General features: G+C 39.3%; 1 protein-coding gene across 11 annotated transcripts in view; it reads left to right on the top strand.

The window, feature by feature from the left end:
* REPS2 (RALBP1 associated Eps domain containing 2) overlaps positions 1–27377 on the top strand; it is a 139616-nt gene that overhangs the window by 65018 nt on the left and 47221 nt on the right. For all 11 annotated transcript variants that reach the window (XM_043504345.1, XM_043504313.1, XM_043504310.1 and 8 more), the window contains exons 7-13: positions 109–172; positions 3592–3734; positions 9824–9918; positions 17354–17420; positions 19431–19505; positions 21959–22001; positions 25954–26090. In XM_043504345.1, coding sequence (XP_043360280.1) covers positions 109–172; positions 3592–3734; positions 9824–9918; positions 17354–17420; positions 19431–19505; positions 21959–22001; positions 25954–26090 — 624 coding nt within the window. The remainder of the gene's footprint in view (positions 1–108; positions 173–3591; positions 3735–9823; positions 9919–17353; positions 17421–19430; positions 19506–21958; positions 22002–25953; positions 26091–27377) is intronic.

The following is a 27377-nucleotide window of genomic DNA, read 5'->3' on the forward strand; positions in this document are numbered from 1 at the left end:
TCCAAGGTTCCACAAGGTTTCCATCCTTTTTCATTGTTTTTGCTTATACAGACTAACACGGCTACCCCTCTGAAACCTTTCAAATGCCTGTTTCATTGTTCTTGACAGGTTCCGTGGCTAAGAATTTCTTCACAAAATCCAAGCTTCCCATCCCAGAGCTTTCTCACATATGGTGAGTACTATAGTGTAACCGAGAATACAGATGCTGGTTTTAAGACATTTTAGCTCAAGAGTTCTTGTTAGATTAAAAAAGTGTCTTCAGAGTAATTCCAAAAAAACAAACAAACAGGAGTACTTGTGACACCTTAGAGACTAACAAATTTATTAGAGCATAAGCTTAGAGTAATTATAATTATTGCTCTTATCAAAATCACTTTCAGGTCCAAGCAGCGGGGTGTGTGTTGATCTTCCTGGCATGCTTGTTACCGTTTCAGAGCTACTCTTCTACTCAGCAGGACTGCAGATATTTCAATAGCAATACAAATGATAGCTGTTCTTAAGAATATTATAAGAAACATCATTAGCTCAATGAACAGACATATTTCATGAAATGGTTTAGAAGAAAAACACATTTGGAATATTTTAGATGTGTTCAGTTAGCTTTATGTTTCTGGCTGTGATTTGTCAGATGAGGCCTAATTAATACCTAATTTTTAATAAGTACATCTGCATAATTCATCAGTGCTTTATTAACGAGCCAGCACTGTTGATTTTAATGAGTTTGTTTAGAGACCATTGCAGATGGCACTGTATACAATACAGTTTATAAAGATCTTATTGTATTTCCATAAACATAATGGTTCTTGTATCCTCGTCCTATCTTGACATGAGGAACAAACTGTTCTAAACATTCACCAAAAATGCTGATAAAGAGCACTTTTATTTTGCTTTATCTATATACTTTTATGAAGACAGATTTTAAGAAAAGCTTGCAAGAGCCCAAACATCTGTTGGGTTCAGAGAATTTGCCTGGAATAGTTTCAAAGCTAGTTGTGAATCATGAAGAAAAAAAAAAAGGGCTAAAGAAACATTCTCTGGAGAAAAATAAGCACTGGAATTTAATTTAAAGGTTATTTAAGAAAAACTGGTTAACCCACTATGATAACAAAAAACATTTTATTTATGTTACCAACATTAATTGTGCTCTGTATAGCATAACAAAAGAAAATGCTCCTTTCTAGGAGTAATTTGAAATCTTGCATGATATAATTCATCAGGCAAAAACTCTTTTGCTAAAATTGAGGAGCATTTCAATCTTATTCACTGTAACCTTGACTGCTTGAAACATTGTCCCTTCACTTTCAAACAGTGATGAAGTAACTATTGCTCCATTTTAGTCATTATAGTAATACTAAATGAATTCTAATGTTTTCCAGAAGGTGTATTCTATGAAACTGTATTCGTGTGCTTCTAAATTCCTCTGCTATTGTTTGACACTTAAACTAAGGGCTTGGCTACAGTTGTGAGTTACAGCGCAATGAAGGAGCTCTGGACGCATTAGCTCACTGGCAAGGCACATAGAGTGCTCTGACTCCGCGGCTACAGCGCTGCTGATACTCCACCTTGGCGAGTGGACTAACGTTTGCTGCGGTCCCGCTGGAGCATCGTGGCACCAGTGGAACGAGGTGTTGCATTACTGCACTCTGATCAGCCTCCGAAAACGGCTGTTATGCAGACGAAACTACACAGGATCATTTCAGGGGACAAGACAAGATGTCACATTTATTACAACACAATTTGATTTATGACCAATAACTAATATCTAATACCTGTGTATACACCTCCCACCCCCATGTCCTGCAGCTGCTGTATAGTTACCAGTCCTGAATGTAGCTTGAGTTCGTGTCTTGGGTTCGTAGCTGGTGGCGGCTAACTGGCTAAGAAAGCTGGGCACAAGGAAGAGCTGGGTTTCTGTTGGGCATGCACTGATGCCCTTCCATGTTGGCAGCAGAATGTTACCCTCCAAAGTCTTCCATCTCATCCATCCTTTTTGTAGCCTTTAGTTTGAATCCAGAGTCTATAGGTCTTGTTGTGTCACGCTGCCTCTGGGTTCGGTGTGATTGATCACCCATCAATTGCAGACATGACTTTCAGCCTAGGACCTGGCTTTGATGTTTCTTCAATTGTACTTTTGTTCTTTTCTTTTGAGGGTGGACTCTTCTTTCTTTGTCAGGGCTGCTGTCTGCATCTTCAGCCGTTAGGTGTTTACACTGTATTTCATCAGGACAGGCTGAGGGTGGAGGTTGATTCCATCATCCATACATACCTCATTCACACATCTAAACTAATAAGATTACAGCAGGGTTTTTCAAAATGGAGTGAGCATTTTAAAATGGAGTTTGAGTTATAATATGGACAAGTGTTAGGAATGGCAAACAGTGAGCAGAAGTTACAAGGTTGAAACAGTGCAAATTTCAGTGATTTAAGCAGCAATTGGATTAAAGGGTGAAACTCAAATAGCAAGTTGTTGTTTCATTCATAAAACTTTGCTTATGAAGTTACGTTAATAAAGTGAACAATTAAAAACAATTTCATTGATCAGTTCTACACGTCCCATAATCCCCTTAAATCAAGTGGCCACTCTTGTCATTGTTTTTGAATTGCTGCAGGAATGTGGATATGCCCTTTGAAAGCTCCATTTCTGACAGCTGGCTTGCTTATCTGCTTCGAGACAAAGCAAGTCATTAGTGTGGAATGCTGTGAGAGAGAGAGAGAGAGGTGGGGGGGAGGTCTGCTGCTGTCTGAACTTACAAGACAGCATGCTGATACGCTCTCAGCCCCCCCAAAAACCCACTCTCTCTCCCCCCCCACATACACACAACACACTCCACCCCACCCCCCCCATTTGAAAAGCACATTGCAGTCACTTGCATGCTGGGATAGCTGCCCACAATGCACCGCTGCAAGTGCTGCAAATGAGGCCACACCAGCGCTTGAAGCTGTCAGGGTGGACAGACTGCAGCGCTTTCCCTACTGCGCTTTCTGAAGGCTGGTTTAATTCAAAGCGCTCTACATCTGCAAGTGTAGCCATGCCCTAAAACTAAAACTAAACTGACAGCAATGCTAACGGGCAGTTTAACGCTAACATTCCAAACTGCCACCAGCATTAGTTAATCCGGCTGTGCAGCTTTTAAGGCCAGTCTACGCTTGGTAATTAAGCACTTTTTGAAAACTGTTTGTATTGATTGGTCTGCCTGAAACATTACCGAATAGGGTTTAAGTGCTAGCATAGACCAACCGAACTGTTGTCAACACCATTTCAGAAAGAGAGATTGAATTTGGGTACTCAGATGTAATTTCTTGACAAATTTCAGCTTTTGAAATACCAGATAGAAAATATTGGATGATGTGGCGTAAAGAGAAAGCACTTTTTTCCCATATAAAATCTTCCTACAATTGGAAAGTCAGGTTGTTCCACTTCTCAAAGGGAAACGTTTAAAAAAATAAATTCCACTTACTTGGGTATTGTTACCTTTCTACATAAAGGATATACTCTGTGTGTGTGTGTGTGTGTGTGTGTGTGTGTGTGTGTGTGTGTATATGCTTCATTCCTGCAGTGGCTCAAAAAATATGTGAATACCATGTTCACAGGGAGCTGAGCGATGTAGACTGTGATGGAGCGCTGATGCTGCCAGAATTCTGTGCTGCATTTCACCTCATTGTTGCTAGGAAGAATGGTTATCCATTGCCAGATACGCTGCCGGAGACCTTACTGCCAGATTACCTTCACCCAGGTGAGGCTGTGATGTTCCTGTACCATTTCAGAAACTCATCAGTCACCCAGAACAGCCTTTTTTAGTAAGAGACAAAGATTTAGCTAGAAGCTGAGTAGTACCTCTCAATGTAGCTTGATAAAACAATGATTTTTAGTTATGCTTAAAGGGAAAATGCTAAAGAAGAACCAAAAAATAATTATTTAAAAAAAAAAAAAAAAAAGGAGCAGCAGCATGTCTCTGTGAAGGAGCACACCTGCACACTGACAGAGGGGACTAATAAGCTCCTCTGGGCCTGTTCAGCACCAATGAGGCACACCTGCAAGACTTGTTCTGGAGCTGGGTGGGGGCATGGATGTTCAAAAGGGAAAACCTGCTACAGGAAAGAGGGCGGGGGATGTGAACAGGGAGAAGGTTGCCCTGTCCCAGACAGCTGAGACAAGCCTGCTGTGACAGGGTCGTGCCAGATGGCTACAGGAGAGTAATAGAAAGCAGATATATTAGCCCCAGGTTAAGTAGGCCCCTTTTCCCTGGGTAAGGTAACAGGGAAGGTTCCAGAATAATCAGAAATCTTCTGGAGACAATTAAGACAGACAGGCTGATTAGAACACCTGCAGCCAATCAAGAAGCTGCTAAAATCAATTAAGGCAGGCTAATCAGTGCATCTGGATTTAAAAAGGAGCTCGCTTAAGTTTATGGTGCACGTGTGAGGAGCTGGGAGCAAGAGGCATTAGGAGCTGAGAGTGAGAATGTGAACTGTTGGAGGACTGAGGAGTACAAGCATTATCAGACACCAGGAGGAAGGTCCTATGGTGAGGATAAAGAAGGTGTTGGGAGGAGGCCATGGGGAAGTAGCCCAGGGAGTTGTAGCTGTCACACAGCTGTTCCAGGAGGCACTCTAGACAGCTGCATTCCACAGGGCCCTGGGCTGGAACCCCGAGTAGAGGGCGGGCCTGGGTTCCCCCCAAACCTTCCAACTCGTGGTCAGACACAGGAGTCATTGTATTGGACTGTGGGTTCAGAAAAACAGCCAAGCTGAGGGCTGCTGTGAGGCTCCAAGGTGAGCAAATCCACCAATAAGCGCAAGACCCACCAAGGTAGAGGAGGAACTTTGTCACACTGCCCTGAGGGAAACGGCAATAAGTCTCACTACTCTGAAGCTGCACAGCCCAGCCTCAGAGCAGCACACCCTATGAGGAGGGGCTGGAGGTGGACCTCGGGTAGATTAAGATCTAAGGGCTGACCCAGGAAGACTGCCTAAATTCCAAGTCACCCTTGCGTCTTTTCAATTTTCTATAGTCTCCTCTCCCCTATAAGGGAAGAAAGAGGGGAGAAGACTTTTCTTTTTTTGTTTTTGTTCCAGGAGCCCCTTGGGCATGGGCTGAGGGGAGAGAAAGACAGTATGAGGATTTGAAGTGGAGTCTGGAAGGAACTTGAGGGGACCCCTCCACCCCAAAGTCTCTGTTCCCTATAGGCTGTCTCCATGTTCTGTTGAAATACTAGGGTCTACTAGGATTCTACTAACCTGAGGCATAGCTAGGAGTGGGAGATGGTTATCTGTGGCAAATCTGGATGTCACAAGACTTTACATATGAAGTAGGTGACTTTTAGCTTATGTGTTGTCTTGCCCTAATGACTCTTGGAGGCATGTTTGAAATGATGGAATATTACTGACCTGCTTTACAGGTTATCTTAAATGCTGTATAGATTATCTTGAATGTTTACTGGTTTTAGCAGAGCTCAGATTTTTCTATAACTCATTTTCCTCATCAGCCATTCCTACTGTTAATATTTTACAATAGTGAGATTTCACCAGTTTGTGTGGGATGGGGATAAATGAGTCTACAATGTGTGGTGTACCTCACTACTGAGGTACAGTTGAGCGCTGTTGACATATGTTGTCAATTTTCATTACTCATTAACACTGAAGTGCATACCCTTCCATTAAAAAAGGTGCACAGCTTTCTAGGGTGAAGAGGATTAATTACTGATAATAGTTACAGTGCTAAGAGATAATATATGAGAGCTAATAAAATCTCCATTAAATTTGCTGGCACTATTAAAGGAGAGGAAAAGAGCAAATCAAGTTGTAGTTTAAAAAATTAAATGTCCCCCATGTATCAATTCACTGAAGTAATTTCTGTCAGCTTCCTGTTCTCTACAATCCACCATCTTCATATCCAAGGATAAAAACCAGAAGTGACCAACCTGAGCCTTAGTAGGAGCCAGAATTTACCAATGTACATTGCCAAAGAGCCACAGTAATACATCAGCAGTCCCCTATAAGCTTCCCCCGCTCCAGGCCCCAGCGCTTCCCACCTGCTGGCAGCTCTACCAATCAGTGCCTCCCACTCCCTCTCCACACCTCCCACCTGCTGCGATCAGCTGTTTTGCAGTGCGCAGGAGGCTCGGGGGAGGAGGGAGGGGAGATGACCAAGGGCATGGCAAGCTTGGGGGAAGGGCAGAGACCTTGGGGGAAGGGGTGGAGTGGGGGCAGAGCCTGGGACAGAGCAGGGAGTTGAGCATTGAGCACCCCCCGGCACATTGGAAAGTTATGTCTGTAGCTCCAGCCCCAGAGTCAACACCTATGCATATTAATCTCTGAAGAGCTGCATGTGACTCCAGAGCCACAGGTTGGCCACCCCTGGTATAAACTGTTTATGAAACATCAACCTTCAAGATGTTCACATGATTAGTCTGCATAATCGTGTGTCCTTATCACTATCGCGTTCATCTTCCGCCCCTCAGGATCTCCTTCCTGTTTGTTATGCTCGCTTCTAGTCTCATTTTAAATTAGACTGTAAGCTGTTCAAGACAGGGATCTTGTCTTTCTATACAGTGTCTTTCACTGTAGAACCTTGAGCATGTCATGATTAGGGCCTCTGGGTGCTACTGTAATAGAAAGAATTAGTAATAGGGCATTTCTCTGACCACACTATGAACCTCTCACTTGGCAGGAATCAGGTTGTGTTTTCTCTAAGCTAGCCTTCCTCATCTCCATGACTTCAGTTTTTCTCTTGGCTTCCTCCTATTGTTTTGAATTAAAACCAAATACTTGAATTGCATCCAGCTCTTCATAAATATCCACCAAGCTTTTATTAACTAAAGGCATTTCCACTGCAAATTTGAGAACAAAAGGCTTAATTGCAAACAGCTTTGTTTCTAACTATTGCAGAATGTTTGTCATCCTACGAATAATGAATATTTAAAAAAAGTATCAAAAAGTATTATAGTATTTAATAGATAATAACTTTTCTCTAAGCTTTTTAAGCCATCTCATAGAATTTAATAGGTAATTACATATCCTTACAAGAGAAATTTATAGGATAGTTTAAAAATTTCAAAATCCTCTAGAGTTAGTACAATTTTCTGTAAAATTAAAGGGTTTTAGAATCTTTTCAGTAGAAATTTTCAGTGGAGACTAATGGTTTTGTACCTATTACATTGTTTGGGACTTTTCTAGAAGGGACAACTGAAAATGGATAGCTCAGGAAGACGATACTGGAATACAATGTCTGACACATCTAGGTCACTAGCTAGAAGCTAGTTTGTGCTGCTTGTGACTGAGGGTTTGTCTTCAGCTGCACCTTTCCATTGTAGCACTTTAGTGAAGACGCTCCTATGCTGACAGGAGAGCTTCTCCTGTCAGCGTAATTAATCCACCTCCCTGAGAGGGGGTAGCTATGTCAGCAGGAGAAGCTGTCTATATGGAAGGTTAGGTCAGTATAACTATGTCATTCAGAGGGGTAAATTTTTCACCCCCTTGAGCAACGTAATTATATCGCTATAGGTCTGTAGTGTAGACCTAGCCTGAGAGTAGTCTGGTGACCTACATGAAGCATGTTTGGTTGTCTCTGTCTCATTCCTGGCTAGAAGAAAGGTTCTAATATTAAAAAGAAAAGTCATCACCACAGTTTGCACTAGTTAGCACCTTTTACTGGCAGTTTGAGCACAGAGCAAGGACTGAATGAGCACGGAGTGAGTGTCTGCGTTTCTCCACCCTTTGAGGTGTTTCCTCCAGGTCAGAGTTGAGGCACGTTGGCAGGATGGTGGGGGAAGCTTGCATTGTTGCTGTCCATCTAATATCTGATCTGTTGATAGAGGACCTCAGTTTTCATTATGTCAGTTTGGCACTTCTAATATCTACTTAATTTTAATGAAAAAAATACATGAGGAGAAACAAAGGCAGAAGATAATGGCTGCTTATTGTCCTAGCCGATGGTATCTCACTGTGTCCTTGTGCTTCCTGATCTGCTTGTTGTAGCCACCTGTTGTCTATAGTCTTATATATTTAGATTGTAAGCTCTTTGTGGCAGGGACTGTCCCATTATTACATGTTTGTACAGTGCCTAGAACAATGGGGGCTGGCTTCCAGGCAGTACTATAATACATACAATTAATAATAACTGAAATCAGCATGCCTCTGTAGCCATCTTCCATGTAACTCCAAACATTACATTTTAAAAAGTAGGGTAGACAGTTGCCTGGGAGGTTTTTTCCCATATATTTTTTCCTCTTATTTGCACCTAGTTTTTGTTCTGAGCTCCCCTGTTTGCACTGCAGCCTTTTATCTTCCTAAATGAGCTCTGTTTTGTTTCTTTTAAGCAGCAAAGCTTTTCATGGGCTAACCATTAATTCTAGCAGTGATATTGGCAGAGTAGTTGAGGGATTTGACATTTAGCTAATACTTACCGCTCTACTTAGACAAGATTCACAAATAAAGATAGAGATTTTGAAAGAAGTGTGTATAGAAAAAAAATAACCTTGCACAGTGAATCATATACAGTACAGGCTTCTGAACCAACAACTTTTGGAATATAAATATAAATAAATAAGTAAATCAGTAGGGTGTGCTTTCCCATATATGTTATGGACCCTTTTTATACCCACTTCCAAGTACAACGCTAGAATTTATGACAACTCGGTATGAAACTTTTTATGGGAGAAGTCCTGTATCGTAGTTTAATGTCTATGAAATCAAGGTTTTGCTTGGCCATTTAGGAATGTAAGTCTATTTGATAGCAATTCTCATTAGCCTGTTGTATTAAGTCCAGTATGAGGTAGACCAAGTCCTTTACTCATATGGATCAAGCAGAATTTTTTGCATTTGATCGAAATGTTAAAGTTTAAAATAAAAAAATGACTTGCAAAAGAAGCATTTAAGGATGAATGAATTTTGCTACTTATATGGCTTGTTTTGTGAACTACAAGTTCAGGGCTAAATTCTGTGCTGGCGTAACTCCCATTAAGAACTTGACCCACTATGTTTTGCTTTGAAAGTTTTTCTTGAATTAAAATAAAAAAATGTAAAGCTGATTGCCCTGTCTAGTAACCTAATTGTATTTTAAATTAATACAGATTTGTAAAAGCTTAGTTTGTTTGGAGGGACCAGATGCTAATCAGAAACTGGACTTGTGAATTGGTTATTCTGCTACTCAACATATTAATCTTAAGAAAAATAGTTTTCTAGATACAAAGATGCTTAATGATTTAAAGAGATTAATCCCTGAGGAGCGTTAGCAGAAGGGCCTTTGTATATTGAACAAAAACATGGATGTTGCAAATGTTACCTTAACAAATTGCAGGGTTGTTTCTCCTGCTCCCAGTATTTACTTGATTGAAAACTATTAAAGATGATACAAACTGAAGCACGTGTTTTGATTAGTCTTCATGCTTTTCACTGACATTTAGTTATATTGCGTAGTGTGGGTTCTAATACAATTCCCATTCTAGATAACGCAAACAGGAAGTTGCAGGCCTGTCAAATAGGTTTTATAGTTCTAACACTCCAGTCTGCAATGCCAACTATATTGACTCTAGATCAGTTGAAGAACAGGCACAAATAAAACCAGTCACGGTTGTTTTCGGGTGGCTGAATAGTATCAAAATCTGTCCTCAGTTTCACCCAGTTGTTTCTACAGTATATTAGACTTATACATCACTACATGCTGTTACTTAAAAATAATACAAGAGAAAATGATTTTCTATACAGTACTTATCACCTTGTTATCTAGATCAGAGGCAGTATGAAGGGGTGGGGAAGAAAAATAATAATCCAATGCATGTAAAATATGTGTGGTGTTAAAGACGTATCTTTGCTTTCCCTCCAGCTTCCCTTAAGCCTAAATGTGACTTCGCATTATTGGATTCTTATTCTGACTCATTGCCAGTTAGTCAACAGACCAGGGATTTTAATCGAACTGAGGTAAGAAAATTACTGAGGACTATAGTTACATTAAGGAATTTACATTAGTAGGCCACCTAGCAATTAATACATCACACATATCTGTGGAATTTCAAGTGGGCTATCTGTTTTAAGCTTGCCTTTTGTCCATCTTACTGTTCTTCTTTCAGCAATTCATTCAGTAACTGGACAGGGTAGACCGGCCTCCTTTCAACAAGTATGCGTGAGCGACACAGTCTACATCCTCCTCCTGAGGATTCTGTGCTGTGACAAGTTGGGAGTCTGTGGGTCAAATGCAGGGAGAAAGTTGCATATTCTTTTCTTCTCAAGCTCCTGTCTTGCAGAGGTTGTAACAAACAATGGGAAAGAAGGTCTGTGCTGCTGTGGAAGGCAATTGATCAGAGGACTCCAGATAGACTGGGGCATATTAATGCTATTGGAGATTGTATTGGCCAAAATGTTGGCCTTTGTCAGGGACAAGCTTCATTCTAGTCAGGATCTCCTTACAGACCCTTCTGCCCCGTCACCTTGGCAGCACACTCCTCCTCAAAGATGCTTTCTTCCTTTTTCAGAGCCCCAACTCCCATTTTGTCCCCAGAAATCCCATTGAAAGGGAATAAAATGTACCTTTCTCAACTGTTCTGGTCTTTGACCCCCCCCAGTCTCTGGTGACTGCTTGTTACCCCAGATTTGGTGCAATATGTAGCAACAGTTTGGGTCTACAGGTCTAAGTAAGCATGTGCTGCCTGCTGCATCCTCCTTCCCTTGGTTAACTTTGGCCTCTGTCGTGAGCTGGAACAGAGGGAATTGATGCTCTTCCCTTTTTCACTCCAGTGGATAGATTTTTAAAAACGCTCAACCCCCATTTAGGTATCTAAATGAAGCAGGCAGCACTTCAAAATTTCTCCACACACAGCAGCTCCCATGGAGAACAGGAGAGCAACAGGAGCTGCTGGGTACAGAGTGCTTCCCAAAATTTTGGTCTCAAGTTCCTTCTGGCTTCCCTGTGAAATATATTTCATCCATGGTCCTGCTAGTGCCACCAATGGAGATATCGCCACCCAGTCGGCTGTGAGGTGGTGGGCCACTGCCACCCAGCCCATGCTGCCTGCCTCCACTGCCAGTCATAATGCCACAGTCTATCTATTTACCAGTACTGGATCAGCACATCTAACTTTTGAATGATCCTGGCACCTCCCTAGGTTCAGGACCCAGCCCTGGACTAATCCAGGCCTGATGGACCACCTAAAAAGATAATGGTATTTTATATTAATATAAATACAGGCCAAATAACTGAGTTAAGGGGACAATAGTTCAGTCAGAAGAATTTTAGAAAACTAAGTGATCTCATGAAATTTGTAAACTTGAGAGGTTTAAAGGCCTAAAAGCTGGAATAACCTTACCCGCCTCATGATTGTTGCCATCCCATTGCGCCTGGATGTGTCAATTCAGAGTTTGTAAGCTGTGGCATTTGAAGGTCTTAGCTTGTTAGGGTAGTGAATCAAGTGACAATTTGTGGACAGGGCTATGGCTCAGAATTGTTAGGCCTCTAAAAATTGGCATGCATTGCTGTCGTGGAAGTCCCTTCAAACTCTGCATCCAAATAAAAGAATAATGGTACGTTATACCAGCTGAGCCCCAGTGGTGTAAGGCTGTTTTCCAATCACTTCATCCTCCCTCTTGTTATGGGGAAAATTTCATGGTCAAAACACCGCTCTTCTCTTGTCAAATGCAGCTGTGCAATATCACCACCAGACAATAGGCAATGTTTCATAATATTGCTGAGTTTTATTCTCACTTTGCATGGTGTGATCATCATGTTTATCTCGTGGGACTACTTGTATATGATCTTACCAGTGCCATTTCTGATCACAGGGCAATGTTTCATAGATACTAAGGTCAGAAGGGACCATTCTGATCATCTAGTCCGACCTCCTGCACAGCACAGGCCACAGAATCTCACCCACGCACTCCTATGAAAAACCTCACCCATGTCTGAGCTATTGAAGTCCTTAAATCATGGTTTAAAGACTTCAAGGAGCAGAGAAGCCTCCCTCAAGTCAACCATGCCCCATGCTACAGAGGAAGGCGAAAAATCTCCAGGGCCTCTCCAATCTGCCCTGGAGGAAAATTCCTTCCTGACCCCAAATATGGCAATCAGCTAAACCCTGAGCATATGGGCAAGATTCACCAGCCAGATACTACAGAAAATTCTTTCCTGGGTAACTCAGATCCCATCCATCTAATATCCCATCTCAGGGGATTTGGCCTATTTACCCTGAATATTTAAAGATCAATTACTTACCAAAATCCCATTATCCCATCATACCATCTCCTCCATATCAAGTAGAATCTTAAAACCAGATAGATCTTTTGCCCCCACTGCTTCCCTTGGAAGGCTATTCCAAAACTTCACTCCTCTGATGGTTAAAAACCTTCGTCTGATTTCAAGTCTAAACTTCCTGGTGGCCAGTTTATACCCATTTGTTCTTGTGTCCACGTTGGTGCTGAGCTTAAATAATTCCTCTCCCTCTCCTGTATTTATCCCTCTGATATATTTATAGAGAGCAATCATATCTCCCCTCAACCTTCTTTTAGTTAGGCTAAACAAGCCAAGCTCCTTAAGTCTCCTTTCATAAGACAAGTTTTCCATTCCTCGGATCATCCTAGTAGCCCTTCTCTGTACCTGCTCCAGTTTGAATTCATCCTTTTTAAACATGGGAGACCAGAACTGCACACAGTATTCTAGGTGAGATCTCACCAGTGCCTTGTATAACGGTACTAAAACCTCCTTATCCCTACTGGAAATGCCTCTCCTGATGCATCCCAAAACCGCATTAGCTTTTTTCACAGCCATATCACATTGGCAGCTCATAGTCATCCTATGATCAACCAATACTCCAAGGTCCTTCTCCTCTTCCGTTACTTCTAATTGATGCGTCCCCAACTTATAACTAAAATTCTTGTTATTAATCCCTAAATGCATAACCTTACACTATTACCTTCTCACTATTAAATTTCATCCTATTACTATTACTCCAGTTTACCAGGTCATCCAGATCCTCCTGTATAATATCCCGATCCTTCTCCGAATTGGCAATACCTCCCAGCTTTGTATCATCTGCAAATTTTATTAGCACACTCCCACTTTTTGTGCCAAGGTCAGTAATAAAAAGATTAAACAAGATTGGTCCCAAAACCGATCCCTGAGGAACTCCACTGGTAACCTCCCTCTAACCTGACAGTTCGCCTTTCAGTAGGACCCGTTGCAGTCTCCCCTTTAACCAATTCCTTATCCACCTTTTGATGTTCATATTGACCCCCATCTTCTCCAATTTAACTAATAATTCCCCATGTGGCACGGTATCAAATGCATTACTGAAATCTAGGTAAATTAGATCCACTGCGTTTCCTTTATCTAAAAAATCTGTTACCTTTTCAAAAAAGGAGATTAGGTTGGTTTGGCACGATCTACCTTTTGTAAAACCATGTTGTATTTTGTCCCATTTACCATTGACTTCAATGTCCTTAACTAATTTCTCCTTCAAAATTTTTTCCAGGACCTTGCATACTACAGATGTCAAACTAACTGGCCTGTAGTTACCCGGATCACTTTTTTTTTCCTTTCTTAAAAATAGGAACTATATTAGCAATTCTCCAATCATTCGGTACTACTCCTGAGTTTACAGATTCATTAAAAATTCTTGCTAATGGGCTTGCAATTTCAGGTGCCAATTCCTTTAATATTCTTGGATAAAGATTATCTGGGCCCCCCGATTTAGTCCCATTAAGCTGTTTCAGTTTCGCTTCTACCTCAGATATGGTAATATCTACCTCCATATCCTTATTCCCATTTGCCATGCTACCATTATCCCCAAGATCCTCTTTAGCCTTATTAAAGACTGAGGCAAAGTATTTGTTTAGATATTGGGCCATGCCTAGATTATCTTTAACCTCCACTCCATCCTCAGTGTTAAGCGGCCTCACTTCTTCTTTCTTAGTTTTCTTCTTATTTATATGGCTATAGAACCTTTTACTATTGGTTTTAATTCCCTTTGCAAGGTCCAACTCTACTCGACTTTTAGCCTGTCTCACTTTATCCCTACATGTTCTGACCTCAATTAGGTAGCTTTCCTTGCTGATTCCTCCCATCTTCCACTCCCTGTATGCTTTCTGCTTCTTCTTAATCACCTCTCCAAGATGCTTGCTCATCCAGCTTGGTCTACAACTCCTTCCTATGAATTTTTTCCCCTTTCTTGGGATACAGGCTTCCGATAGCTTCTGCAGCTTTGATTTAAAGTAATCCCAGGCCTCCTCTACCTTTAGATCCATAAGTTCTTCAGTCCAATCCACTTCCCTAACTAATTTCCTTAATTTTTGAAAGTCAGCCCTTTTGAAATAAAAAACCCTAGTTGCAGGTTTATTTTTGTTAATCCTTCCATTTAGTTTGAACTGAATTAGCTCATGATCACTTGAGCCAAGATTGTCCCCTACAACCATTTCTTCTATGAGGTCCTCGCTACTCACCAAAATTAAATCTAAAATGGCATCCCCTCTAGTCGGTTCAGCAACTACTTGATGAAGGAATCCATCAGCTATCGCATCTAGAAAAATCTGAGCCCTATTATTATTACTAGCACTGGTCCTCCAGTCTATATATGGGAAGTTAAAGTCTCCCATGATCACGCAGTTTCCATTAGTATTTACTTGATTAAAAACATTAAAAAAACATTAAAAAGGGCTCTATCCATATCCAAATTAGATCCCGGAGGTCTGGGATGCATCCGATGAAGTGAGCTGTAGCTCACGAAAGCTTATGCTCTAATAAATTTGTTAGTCTCTAAGGTGCCACAAGTACTCCTTTTCTTATAACAGGTGAGTCACTGTTTGTAGTTCTAAATGGCGGCAGTGATGTAATAAACTGCCGGTCTCCCAAAAGTCTTCTCAGGGTACCCAGATTGTCTCTGGGGATCTCTGCTTTGCATCTGGTACACTTCGCTGTAAAAGTCCAAACAGTCCAGAGATGAAGGATCTTTCCGTAAGTCCATATTTGTAGTTTCTTCACTCCGAAAGCAAGCTGACAGTCTCTCTACCCACATTGGCTTTTCTTTTGGCAATGGGGAGTGAAGAGCCATCATACACAATGGCCACTTGCTTTGAAATTAATATTTTCTGTTTAAGTCCTTCATTGGCATTTCACAAGATTTCTTTGTTGGGCTATTTAGTTACAGAGGTGTACACAATGTAAATGTTTGTTGTTACATTATAACAGGAACAAATGAATGAAAACAATACAAGTAACATTCCTCTAATTTTCATGAAGTTCAAACACCTGAGTACACTCATACAGTTACTCATTTTGATCTATACTAATACAAAAGTCTATTGGTCTGTTGCCCTGATCTGACTGGGTCTGCCAGCATCAGCAGTAATACTAGGAGTAGAATAGTAGTAATAAAATATCTGTTATCTAGTGGTAAGATGAAATCTTTTATTGGGCAGTTGTTAGCAGTGGGGGGATACAGCAGAAGATTTTCAAAATGCCATATTGTAAATTAATTTTTAATTTAATTTTCAAGATAAGCTTTTGAGCACCTCTGTCTGTAACTCACCAGGCTCTGTCTTTCCCTGTAAAACAACCACCAAATAAGTCCGCTCTCCCAACCTATGAACTGTTTCTTTGGTAGTTAGGTCCCACATTCATAAGGAGCTGGGTATTCTGCTTCTCTCTTCCTCATTTCTCTGGTGTGAGGGTGTCCAGTGCTGCCTGGAAACGTGCCAAGAAATACTTTTTCTCTATTAGCTGGTTCATTTGAAAAAAAATTGAATTTATGGAGGTCTAGCTATTGGGTGAGATAGGATAGTGTCATCTGACCATATTGCAGTTGATTAGACCATTTGACAATCAGCAGGCTCAGCTCTTTTCTTCTTGTCTTTATCTCTCCCGCTCTCCCCCGTGCCCCACCCGCTAATCTGGGACAGACAGTATTTCTGTTGAGCTGTAGCAGCCAGTGCTCTCTAGGCTTAGATGTGCCCAATTATCCATGATTAGTGAATTGTAAAACCTTTCCTCAAAACTGACCCGAAATGATTTTGGCTGAAGTGTTCTGATTTTTTCCTAACTGATGTTTTTATTTTGAAAAATAATACACTGTATAAATATGATTCAGAAAGAGAGTGATTCATCATTGTCTCTGGGGAGTGCAGTGATTCACCTTCATAATTTAATTTGTGGTTCAGCTATTCAGGAAATAAGAGTTCATAAATGTGATCACAAGAGACTGAACATATTTTATTACCAATGTAATCAATTATGTTTTTTCTTTCTGTCTTCTTCCCTTTCCATCCATCATAAATTCAGGTAGTTTAAAGAGCATCCTTATTTGTAATTGCTGAAATACAGTACAACAGAAATGATTTCTTGGATTTATGTATGAAGAAGGTTATGATAGGAGATGGGTCATGTGGATAACAGGCTCTTTCAAAGGCAGAGGGTTTTAATAAACTTGAAATATCAATTAACAGTTTCAGTATGTTTTGTAAAGGAGCAATTCATTTTCATTTTTAACATTAAGAAGTACTATCTGCCCATATTTTCTCTTTGGTTTTCTGAGACTCTCGGCACTTTCTTTCTGGTCTCCTATATTTTCCTCTGATATACTTTCTCCCTTTGTACCCCCTCTCCTCCACACACATCAGTACATACTTCCTTGCAGCAAATAGCTTGGGAGACAAGACAGAAGATTTCTCATGAGGTCGATGAAACTGCCAGCAGTTACTTTTAAGCTCCTCTTTGAAACAGCACCCAACCCAAAGTCCATTGAAATCAACGGAAGTGTTTCCATTCACTTCAGTGGGCATTGCTTCATGCCCTTAGCCTTTTCCTCTGACCTTTATGATTCCTTGACTCAGAAGATGGGGGAAAAGCCAATCTGGAGTCTGGGCCTCTAGTACATTGCAGCTAGACCACTATGATTGGATATTTAGGCTCTTGAAACATTTGTCTCTAGCATCCCAACGTGAATCTGAAATTCATTGTAGATTTTGATGATGATGAAAACTGAAGCTATGGAACTGTAATACTTTTTTCTCTTTTCCTCCCCAATGTTTTCATCTTTATATTAAAAAAAAAAAAAAAAAAACAGTCGAAACTGTCCGTGAAGATCCAATCAACTCAGAGCCGTTGATTCTCTTTGATATGGCGACCTCTGTTGTTGAGCCAGTCAGTGACCAATTTTTTTTTTATTCTACCATATTATTGTCTATGTGCACTAGAAGGCTATAATTGTCTTCATAATGACCCTCCCCACTTCTTCGAGTGTATCTGGTGCAGGAGAGAATATTGGGCTGTATTTCTGTTAGTCCATGTGCTTAAACATTTGACTATAGAAGTGTTTCTGCATATTTGATATAGCAATCTATATAATAAATCAATCTTTTTTTCTTCTGTGAGAAGACATCGGTTGAGGAGATGCCTGATAAATCTGCCCTAACACAAGATGCAGATAGTGATGACAATCAAGGTATGAGAGCAAAGTGTCTTGTCTTTTTGCTTCGTTCATTAGGTTTTAGATGTAAATAACCGCTTTATACAATTCCCTTTGCTAACAAAATCTGTGCAAATCTAGCTTCTGAGTCAGTTATGCATTTATGTAAAACTGAAAGAAAGGCTTGTAACAGTAACCAAAGAGAGGACTTACTGACAGCAACAGAGCTGAAGAAAAACAAAATGATGGTCAGTTATTTTAAAATGAACCCCTCATATTTGCATAACCTTTAAAACCCAAATACACCTTCTAAATTTAATGTTGGTCCAAATGGGCCTAATATCATACTTTCTGCCTTTTTTCAACAAGAATTTTGCTTGAGTAAAGAGTGCAGGATCTCAACCTTAAAGGTAATAAAACAACCAGTGATGATTTCTTTTAGGCCTGCCTCAGATCTGCCTCATTCTCTGTAGCTGACATACTTAGATAACAAGGAAAGCCTTTAGGTATGTAATGGTCCCATAAGGATGAAGTTTTGCTTTATGCATATTTACAAATTGTTTTATATATGATTATGGAAATCTACCTCTTTTTCTTAGCCAAGGCACAATTTCAGGCATGGAAGGTACACTTGGTCTTATTCTTTAAGTTATTACTATTAATGGGATTCAAAAGAAAAGGGAATATTCCATCAGGGTGCTGCCCAGAAGGAGAACTCCCAGATAGAACTGGATGATTTTTTTGTCAAATAGTAAATTTGCCAAAAATGCATTTTTGAGGCACTGAAACTTTTTGCGAATTTGCCTAGCGGTTTCGGGGGGAAAATTAAAATGTTTTGTTTCTGCTTTTTGGTTTGAAATGTTTTGATTTTTCATTTTGAAATGGCATTTCATTTTGAGATTATTTTAAAACACCCCAAAATGATTCGGAACAAAAAATTCATTTTGATCAAACTAAACATTTTGTTCAACCGGAACAAAATGAAAAACTGAAAAAAGTGGGTTTTTTTTTTCAGTTTTGCATTTTGTTGAGGTCTAACACAATGTTTTGTTAAAATGGAAACAGATTTCCCCCCCAGAAAAAATCCCCAGAAATTTTTCGGTTTGGCCTCTGAACGGAAAAATCAATTATTTGCTTAGCTTTACTCTTGAGGAGTCAGAATTCTGTAGCTCAGGATGTTTTAAGCGAAATAAATTCTCATTCATTTTCATCGTCTCACAGATAAATCAATTCTGCATTGTCACTTAATTGTATATTTAAATGTATATAATAGTGGAAATAGAGATGGGAATGAGGTAGCAGACTACGTCCACATAAGTTCCTTTTACTCAGGACATATGAGTGAGTTTCATCCATAGTGATCCCGTATAATACAGTTCTCGGCAAAATGAGTACAACTTTTTCGGTTGGTTTGTGTTTTGCTCACATCCTTGATGTGGGATGTTTTAGGTGTTGGTGGAAAAGGGATATTGTGATCTAAACCTTTGCTAGAGGAATAAGCCCAGAGAACCGGGAGCTCCTGGGTTCTGATCCTGGCTTGGTTGCTGACTCACTGTGTGCCTTTGGGCAAGTCACTTAGACCGAAGTTATCAAAAGATTTTGAATGCCTCAGTTTTTACGTTTCTAGCATGAGATGCTTAGGTCCTAATTTACAGAGTTATTGACCACTGAACATGCTCAGTTCCCATTAACTGGAGTTGCAAGTGTTCAGCACCTTTGAATTGTGTACTCGGTCTCTCAAGTTAAACACCCAAAAGCTGAGGCACCGAAAATTTGTGGTCAGTTGACAGCTTGGGCCTACAGCTCTGTGTCTCACTTTTTTTAAATTATTATTATTATTATTATTATTATTATTATCATAGTTAAATAAAGATAATAGTGACTTCACACTGTTGGTGTGAGGAATAATTTACCTAATGTGTGTACATTTCTTTTCAGCATGTATGAAATATTATTAATAGGGCCTTAATCAATGTTGAGAGCTACTGACTTTTGTTTCAGGTACATAATTAATTTAAAATAACTTTCAATTTATTTTTAATTAAGCTCTGAACATAAGCATTACTGCCAAAACAATACCAAAGGATTTTAAACCATCTCAACACTTGTCTGTCAAAACAGGTAAGAGGAGAAAATTTTCATGTGTTTTTAAAAAAAATATATATATATTTAAAGAACTTGTCAGCTAAACAATTTTCTTACCAAAATAAGCCTAAATTTGTTTTGTTATTTCATTTCACTGGTAATGTTCCTTTCACTCTAGTGATAATTTTTAATAATAAAATTACTTTTAAAAAATGATTGCATCCTCCCAGGCAGCCGCGGTGGCAGCCGCCGGGGAGCCTAAGAGGGGCGACTCAGAGATGAAGAGGTTGCTGTCCGAGCACTGGAGACTGACAAGTACCTGCCCCTAAACAACAGTGTAAAAAAAAAAAAAAAAAAAATTGGGACACCGCTTTTTGGCACCCCCCAAATCTTGGTGCCGTAGGCAGCATTTCATTGGTTCACATTTGGAAGGTTTTCTTCACCATCATAAAAATTAGTAATTTGAAGCCAATGCAAACTGTTTGATTCAGCACCTTTGCAAATCAGGCCACTTATTTAGGTGCCCCTATGAAATTACATTATTGAATGTGAGAACCCTCCTTTAAAAATTTTGGTCTTTAATCATTTCCAAATGACAGCTTAAATTCTGCTCCTGCTGCTTAAGCCAAGCAAGAAGCAGCTCAGTATGTTGCGACTATGTACAAGTGTTTTAGGATAGTCAAGAAATACTTGTTTCTTCCTTTCTCTTTTCTACTACTTTAACATATTAGCACCATTTACTGCATGGCTTTCAGTTCAGTCTTCAGCCTCTAAAGCAGACCACCACACTCTCTTTAATTTTCCAAATCTGAACAGACTCCAAGACATTAGGTTACAGCCCAGAGGTCCAGAATCTGCATTTTAAGGTTCCCCCCTGCCAAAAAAAAGAATTGGGAATTGCTAGTGTCCCTGACCTTTCTTTTGTGTTTTTTATGTGAGATGCAGGCTTATGTGCATTGAGGCAGTGGACTGAAGTATTGTTACATTTTCTGGAGGTATTTTGAATTTCCTGACTTTCACTTGCTTAAAAAAAGGCCTGGACCATAACACTGCATTGATATAGTTCTTTATTTAATACAGTAATCAGTTCAAAATAGGATTCTGTCTTCCCTCTATGTCGTCGTGTTCACCTCAACAAACATCATTTGAGGACTCTGATGTCAACCTTCCATAAAGTTTTGTGGGGGGGGATCTGAAGAAAATATAAATATTCTAAAAATATGATTCATCTTGAAGGATATAAAATGAGAAGGCAAATCTTCCAAAAATTATACATATAATTCAATAGTTATCGTTAATACTGTTAAAAATGGGTTATATGATTGTAGAAATCTGTTGCTAAAATTGTATTCTGTGGGTGTTTCAAACCTAAAAAGAAGATATTCATCATTGCTCATTCTCCTCTCTTCTTTTAGTTGCTAGTAAGAGTTGGTTACACTGAGTCAGTTTGTTGATGACATTAATCTACTGAGAGGTTCGTTCATAAGTGGTTTTTTTATTGAGCATTAATCACTACCAGTTGCATCTGTATATCCTCCACGCAGAGCCTCAGTCAATAGTGTACAAGCCATGCAAACAGCTTCTCTTGTGAGGAAAAAGTGCATGTTTGTGGATCTACATTATGTTGCCTGCTATCTCATTTGTTCTGTATGTCTGTAAACCCCCTAACTGGTATGTGCATACAAAAGAATAATACAAGCCATTAAAAAGTCAACGTTTGCCAACTGCTACCACAGATAGATCCTGTGTAGGAAAATCTAAGGTAAGATCAGATAGATATTGGAGTGTGGTAATTGTCTGCAAAATACTGGTTTTTCTGAAGGTAACAAATAACACTGAAAGTCTCTCTCTAGTACCATCCCTCTGGGTTCTCTTTAGCATTCTATCTAGTATAACAATTTTTTAAAAAAAGGAACTTATCAATCTTATACTTTTAAAATTGATTACACTGGTGTAATACCCCAAGAATCTCTCTTTCGGGGAAGTAGATTTGAAAGCAAGCACAAAGTGACATTTCTCTAAATTACTTTTTGTTTAGAGAGGAAACTAATAGAAAGGGATGTACATATATAGGGAATGGTTCCAAGAAGGTAAATCATTCACTGCTGTTTTTCATGTCTCATAAAACAAGAAAAGTAAAACTGACTAAATGCAACAAATTTAAAATCAATAAAGGAAATACTTTTTAAACAACTCTGAAACTGTGGAACTTATTGCTGCAAGATACAACTGAAGCCAAGAGCTGGAATAGTCAGTCTCAATGGGACTAAGAAAAAGAACTAGAGGATTTATGTGGGTAATGAGAATGTCCACTGTTACAGATGGGGAGTGAGGAGTGAAAACAATTGAATCCTCATTATTATGCAGGGATAAACATCACTCTGACATCCTCCATTTGTTTGTAATTAATTCTAACTATCATTCTGCAGAGAAAGAAACCTCTTCTTTTTTTAAAAAAATGTTTTTAACAAGTAATCTGTTGGTTTCAGTTGTTCAGGAATCGAACACACGCAAGGCAAGACCAAGATCCAGGTACTTGTTTCTATTTCTGTCAAAGACATATTCCCATCTGAAGAGATCTTCAACAGTGTATTATTTAAAATTCAAACTGTTTAGGAGCGAAGGTGTTGGTGTTGCATTTTATTAATGCAATGTGGTGGAAATAGAAGCCAGCCTAATGTCATGTAGGGAACTCTGTCATCATCCCATTTCAGGAACAGTCTCAAGACTTCATCTAATTAAATGTTGCATGCTACATATGGATAGCCACACTGGACAAGCTAGAGATCGCCAATAATGGCAGCATCTTATGTGGCTGAGTGTGTCCTGTCTTTTGAATTGTGTACTATCACATCTAACAGTAACCAGTTGGTGTGTGGAAGAACATAGTGTATGGTTCATATAAGAATGTGGATTAAAAATGAAAGCTGCCAAGGTTGGTTACTTGTAGTGAATGAAAAAGGCAACTCATGTCTGAAAATACTGTGTAATCAAAAATACAATAACTGGGTTAAGCATTGTTTTTGGTGGATCAGCATTCTGGTATGCCCACATTTTATATTCTACTTTAGGCTGTCTATTTCAGCCAGAGAGATTAAGTATCTTAGTGCTTCATTTCTTTCTCTAATGTATTGAATATGTAATCATGAGTCTCTTCCTCATAAAGCTTATAATTAATTGAACAAAAAGAGGAGGAGGAAGAGAAAAAGAGGCTGGCAGAGGAGGAGGATAAACCAACTAAAAGAAATAAACACTTTGAAATTAAACTAAAGACTGTACAGAACAAAATTATATGCTTGACTGTTTAGAGTTTGTTTCAACGATTGTAGATGTAGCCTCTAAAGCCAGGAGTTGTAAAAGTACTAAGCAGACTTCTCTGCAGCAGATATATTTTTTGCTCCCGAAATGGCAGTAAATTAAGGGGAGGGAGGGAAAGGAATTTGACTGGCCTACTACAGCAAAGCAGTACACTGGTGCTGCAGACAGATAGTATTTGCAGGGCAGAAGTTGGATATACTTCAGGGTTGGAAAAAAGTATTGAGAGGGGAAGAATATGAATTTATGTCTAATCGGATAGTAAAGTGAGTAGTAGAAAATAAAACAAGGAAAAATGCACTTGGGACGGGTATGCAAAAACTGGAAATGAATTAGTCGGAGAAGAGGAATGCAAGGTTGTGATGTGATGTGATGAGGAAATTTTTACTTCTGGAGAGCTGAGTTTACTTTGCATAAGAAAATGTGATTTTGTGTGCGTGTGTGTTCAGTCCCTACTAGCTGTTTAGCACATGGCAGAACCACCATGTAACTAGACACAGAGAGAGTTTTGGTCATGATTTGTATATTGGAATAGAATGGCCGGGGAGGGTTGAGAAGCATGGCTGGCAGAGTCTGTGTCGAGGAAGATTGCACAACACCTGCACGCTTTGTGCCTAACTCAAAATGGAACTTTTACTGTCTGGAAAAAATTACTTTGAAATTACTTTGAAAAGAAAATCACGTGACTAAGAGACTTCAATGGAATACTTCAAAAGTATGAATTAAGTTCATTTTTAACCTCAGAACCCGTCTAGCATGTATTGCATAAAACCCACAGGCCTGTATGTGTTTGCGTGTTCCCCACTGTACCTGATTCACAGAGGATATGAGTAGAGCTGTGTAAAGGACAGAAGTTCCATTTTGCAAAGGATTTCGAGGTTTCAGAATTTGGCTTTGTTTCAATTAGGAACAAAACCTGAACATTTTGAAATTCTCTGCAGACGAAAATGCAAAAATTTCCCTCCCCTCCTTTTTGATTTTGTATTCTATTACAACAAATCTAAAAAATTTGGAAACAAAAAATGGAAATGTTTCATTCAAATGTTGCAAGAGGATATTGACTATTTTAAAACTAAAATTCCTGCAAAATAGACTGCATTTTGATTTTGATAGAACTTCATATTGTGACAGAATATGGTTCCCTTGAAGTTTATAAAACCAACTCTAGATAGGAGTTCTAACTCTTAGCCTAGTTCAATCTATAGAGATTCATGCTTTTAGTTCTGGAAGTCCCCGGTTCAATCCCTGTTGTCAGTCAATATGGTGACCTTCAAGTACTGTAGCATTGTATTAACTCTGCAAGGCCAGATGCATTTTTGTCTCCTAGGTACTACTTTAGCAGTTCCTTACAATGAATGATAAAGTATAAAGCTGCCTATCCCCTCTTCCCCCCAATATATCTCCCCTTCCATTGTTTATTGTATATATTTGAAGGGCAATATTTTAAGGGCCTAATCCAAAGCCCTCTGACTTTAATGGGTTTTGGATCAGGTTTTAAATGAGTAGGGTTGGAGGATTCTAAACCCTGGGCTGAAAAATGCAGAGGAAGCAAAGGCAACGTGTTGCATGTGAACTCTGAAACAAATTTGGTTTTACCTCATATGTTTATTGGTTTAATCAAAAATATAAGATTGAAGTTGCCGGTGTCCAACCTGTTAACAAAGAATTGTCTACTAACTGCTGCCAATTTGGCAAAAGCTGCTGATCCCTTTACCCATTAGTTAGAGTTTTTGCCGGTTGTAGATGAATCTTTTTTTGTCTTGCTTGTCATACATAATGTGTTATAGTAAGTATAACACTTCATGTTGTCAATTCTGATTTGAGTAAAGTCTGCAGCCTTGCAGAAAAAACTTGACTCCAACAGCAGAAAAATATGGGACTCCACTCAAGATAATGAAACTTGTTACAAGTGTTTAGAAAACACATTGGATAATGCACTGACAGTATCATGAAAATGGATCATTGTGAATGGTGAATTCAAATGATACATATATTGCACGTACGAATAGAGAGTCACATTCCAGTTTAAGGCATGAGTTCAAATAGTTTTGCCCTGTTGTCCTACCACTTAATTATTAGTTTAGACCCCCAAATTACCAACTAGCTAGCTCATTAGCTGAAGGAGAATCATGTGATCTGACCAGAGAGCTCAGGTTGTCCTGCTGCAACACATTTAGGGCAAAAAAAACCTGGGCTTGTCTAGCCTACTTGATCAAGGAGGTACAGATTTCTCCTCCCTGAGCCAGTGAGGGCAGGCAGTGTTTCTAACACTGCCCTCCCCCAGGAATTCCATTAGAGAAGGACAGCTTTTTAATTTCCCCAGTGGTCTGTAGGAACCCCATAAACAGGTACTGTGAGGGTGAACTGAATAAGACTGGGCCCCTTTTTGGCCATCCTGCTCAGCTGCAGACCCTAGAAAGGAGATGGGGTTGTAGGCATATTGCACTGTTACAGATCCTCTCAGGGGGATTTTGCATTGCCAGCAGCCTTGTGCCCCAGTGGGTTATGCTGGCAGAATCCATCAAAACTGCAGGCTGCAAGTAGTTTCCTGCCAGGATACCTTGTTATTTGAAGTACTACAACTTATGTTACAGTTAAATGCAACATTTTGGCTACATTTCTTTATTTTTGTGCTTTTCAGAATTCAGCCATATTGTAGGAAATAAACATCATAGCAAAAATGTTTCAGAAGCAAGTTAGCACTTTTAATATACTCCTAGCGGCAGCCAGAGCCCAACATGTTGAGAGTTCAAATTAAAGTTTATGGAGGAAGAAAGTCAATAGAAAGGAAAGAAATTTTCACTCGGTGTATTCAAAATAGTTGTTACAATTATTCTGCTGTTGGCTGAGGTCACATGACCCTCCAAGTTAAAGGAGAGGAGCCTGAAACTATAAAACTAAAACATTGAGGCTAAAAGGCATTTTTAACACTTGTACTAATTCTTTGAGTTGAAAAGTAACCCTCCCACTCTTTAGAGCAATAATACCCTCTGTTTGTGCCATCTAATATTGTATCCCACCACCATCAGCTGCCCTTTCAATCCATGAGGCAATGATTTTCCACTGTAAAGCTCAACTCCAGTCAATATTTACTACATTTGTATAAATGAATAGTCTAAAAATATCAGTTGATTTTATTTTCCTTTGAGATTCTTTTATTTTCCTTTAGGTCCTATTCTAGCACATCTATTGAAGATACAATGAAAAAGGGGGAAGAGCCCCCTACGCCCCCACCAAGGCCCCAGAAATCACATTCCAGAGCCTCCTCCTTGGACCTAAATAAAATCTTCCAGCAAAACACACAAGGTAAACATTCTTATTGCTTATCACTCAGGTACTACTGTGATTGGTGCTTCAGAAATACATCTATTCTAAATAGCTAGCTATCTTTAATAAATATTTACATATACAACTGTTAATGTTATCAATATATTTCTGCATCAGATGAGATATAGATAGATTGACATATACATCAGATGTTGAGAATATTATCTTTATTTTTTCTTTGTTGTTCACTGAGGCTATGATTCAGGAAAGGATTTCTTTTGGGGAAAGCAGGAAGTCCCATGGAAGCAAATGGGATTTAAGCACATCCTTAAGTGTTTTCCCTAAATAGGGAGGCACTTAAGCACATAGTTTAATAGCTAAAATATTGTTGTTAGAAAACATGTATGGTAGCACAACATTATTTAATGTTATTAAACAACAAAAAGTTCAGTATTGGTGTCAGCAAGTAGTAAAATTATACAATGCTGTACCTACGGTCTGATCTTTTCTTATAAAACTGTTCACTGATGACTAACTTTTCAAGATAACACATTTTTCAAACATAGCACAAGCAGTTTTTGCAATGAAAGAAAGCAGCTGGAACAGCTTTAGTGTCTTGAAGCGGAAGTTTTCCAAAACTGATTGAGCAAGGTATCCTTAGGTACAGTTTTCTGCCTAACATCAGTTGTACAGGCCATTAGTATATTTACTCAGGAGAAAATAGGTGCATTTCTGCATAGGTTTGTACATAAAAGGATCTTGCTTTGGTTCAATAATACCAATATAAGACTTTGGGTTTTTTTAAATGAGATTACTAGCTCCTTGCTTACCACATTGTCTTTGGTTTAGCACCTGACAAAATTAATCCTCTTTGCTAGGTTCACCGAGTATTATTTTTGCTGCATATATAGCCCTTGGCACACAGCATGTTGGTTTACATGTGCACACTTATATGTATTGTTGAGCTTTATTCATTCCTGGAAACATAATGGTATGTTTCAAGTACAAACAAAAATGTCACTTAAATACATACATGAATTGGCAACTTCTTTATCTCTTCTTTATGCCCTCACTTAGATAAGAAACATGCCCATTTTTTCTCCAAGGCTGTACATAATATGGTCCTGGATAAAAGGTATTCCAGGGGTGACCTGGTGCTCTGTCACGTGGAGGAGGGGAACATCATGGAAGCGATAGTCTTGCCTTTGGGCTATTTTTGGACTCGTTTTGTGGTGGCCTTCATTTCCCAGTTTGGGTAAGAGGCTCTGAATGAGAGATTTTCCTGCTTTCTGATCACTGGTAAAAAGAGCAGTTTTGCAGGCTAGG

The sequence above is a fragment of the Dermochelys coriacea genome, chromosome 1 (genome assembly GCF_009764565.3).
Source record: "Dermochelys coriacea isolate rDerCor1 chromosome 1, rDerCor1.pri.v4, whole genome shotgun sequence".
NCBI lineage: Eukaryota > Metazoa > Chordata > Testudines > Dermochelyidae > Dermochelys > Dermochelys coriacea.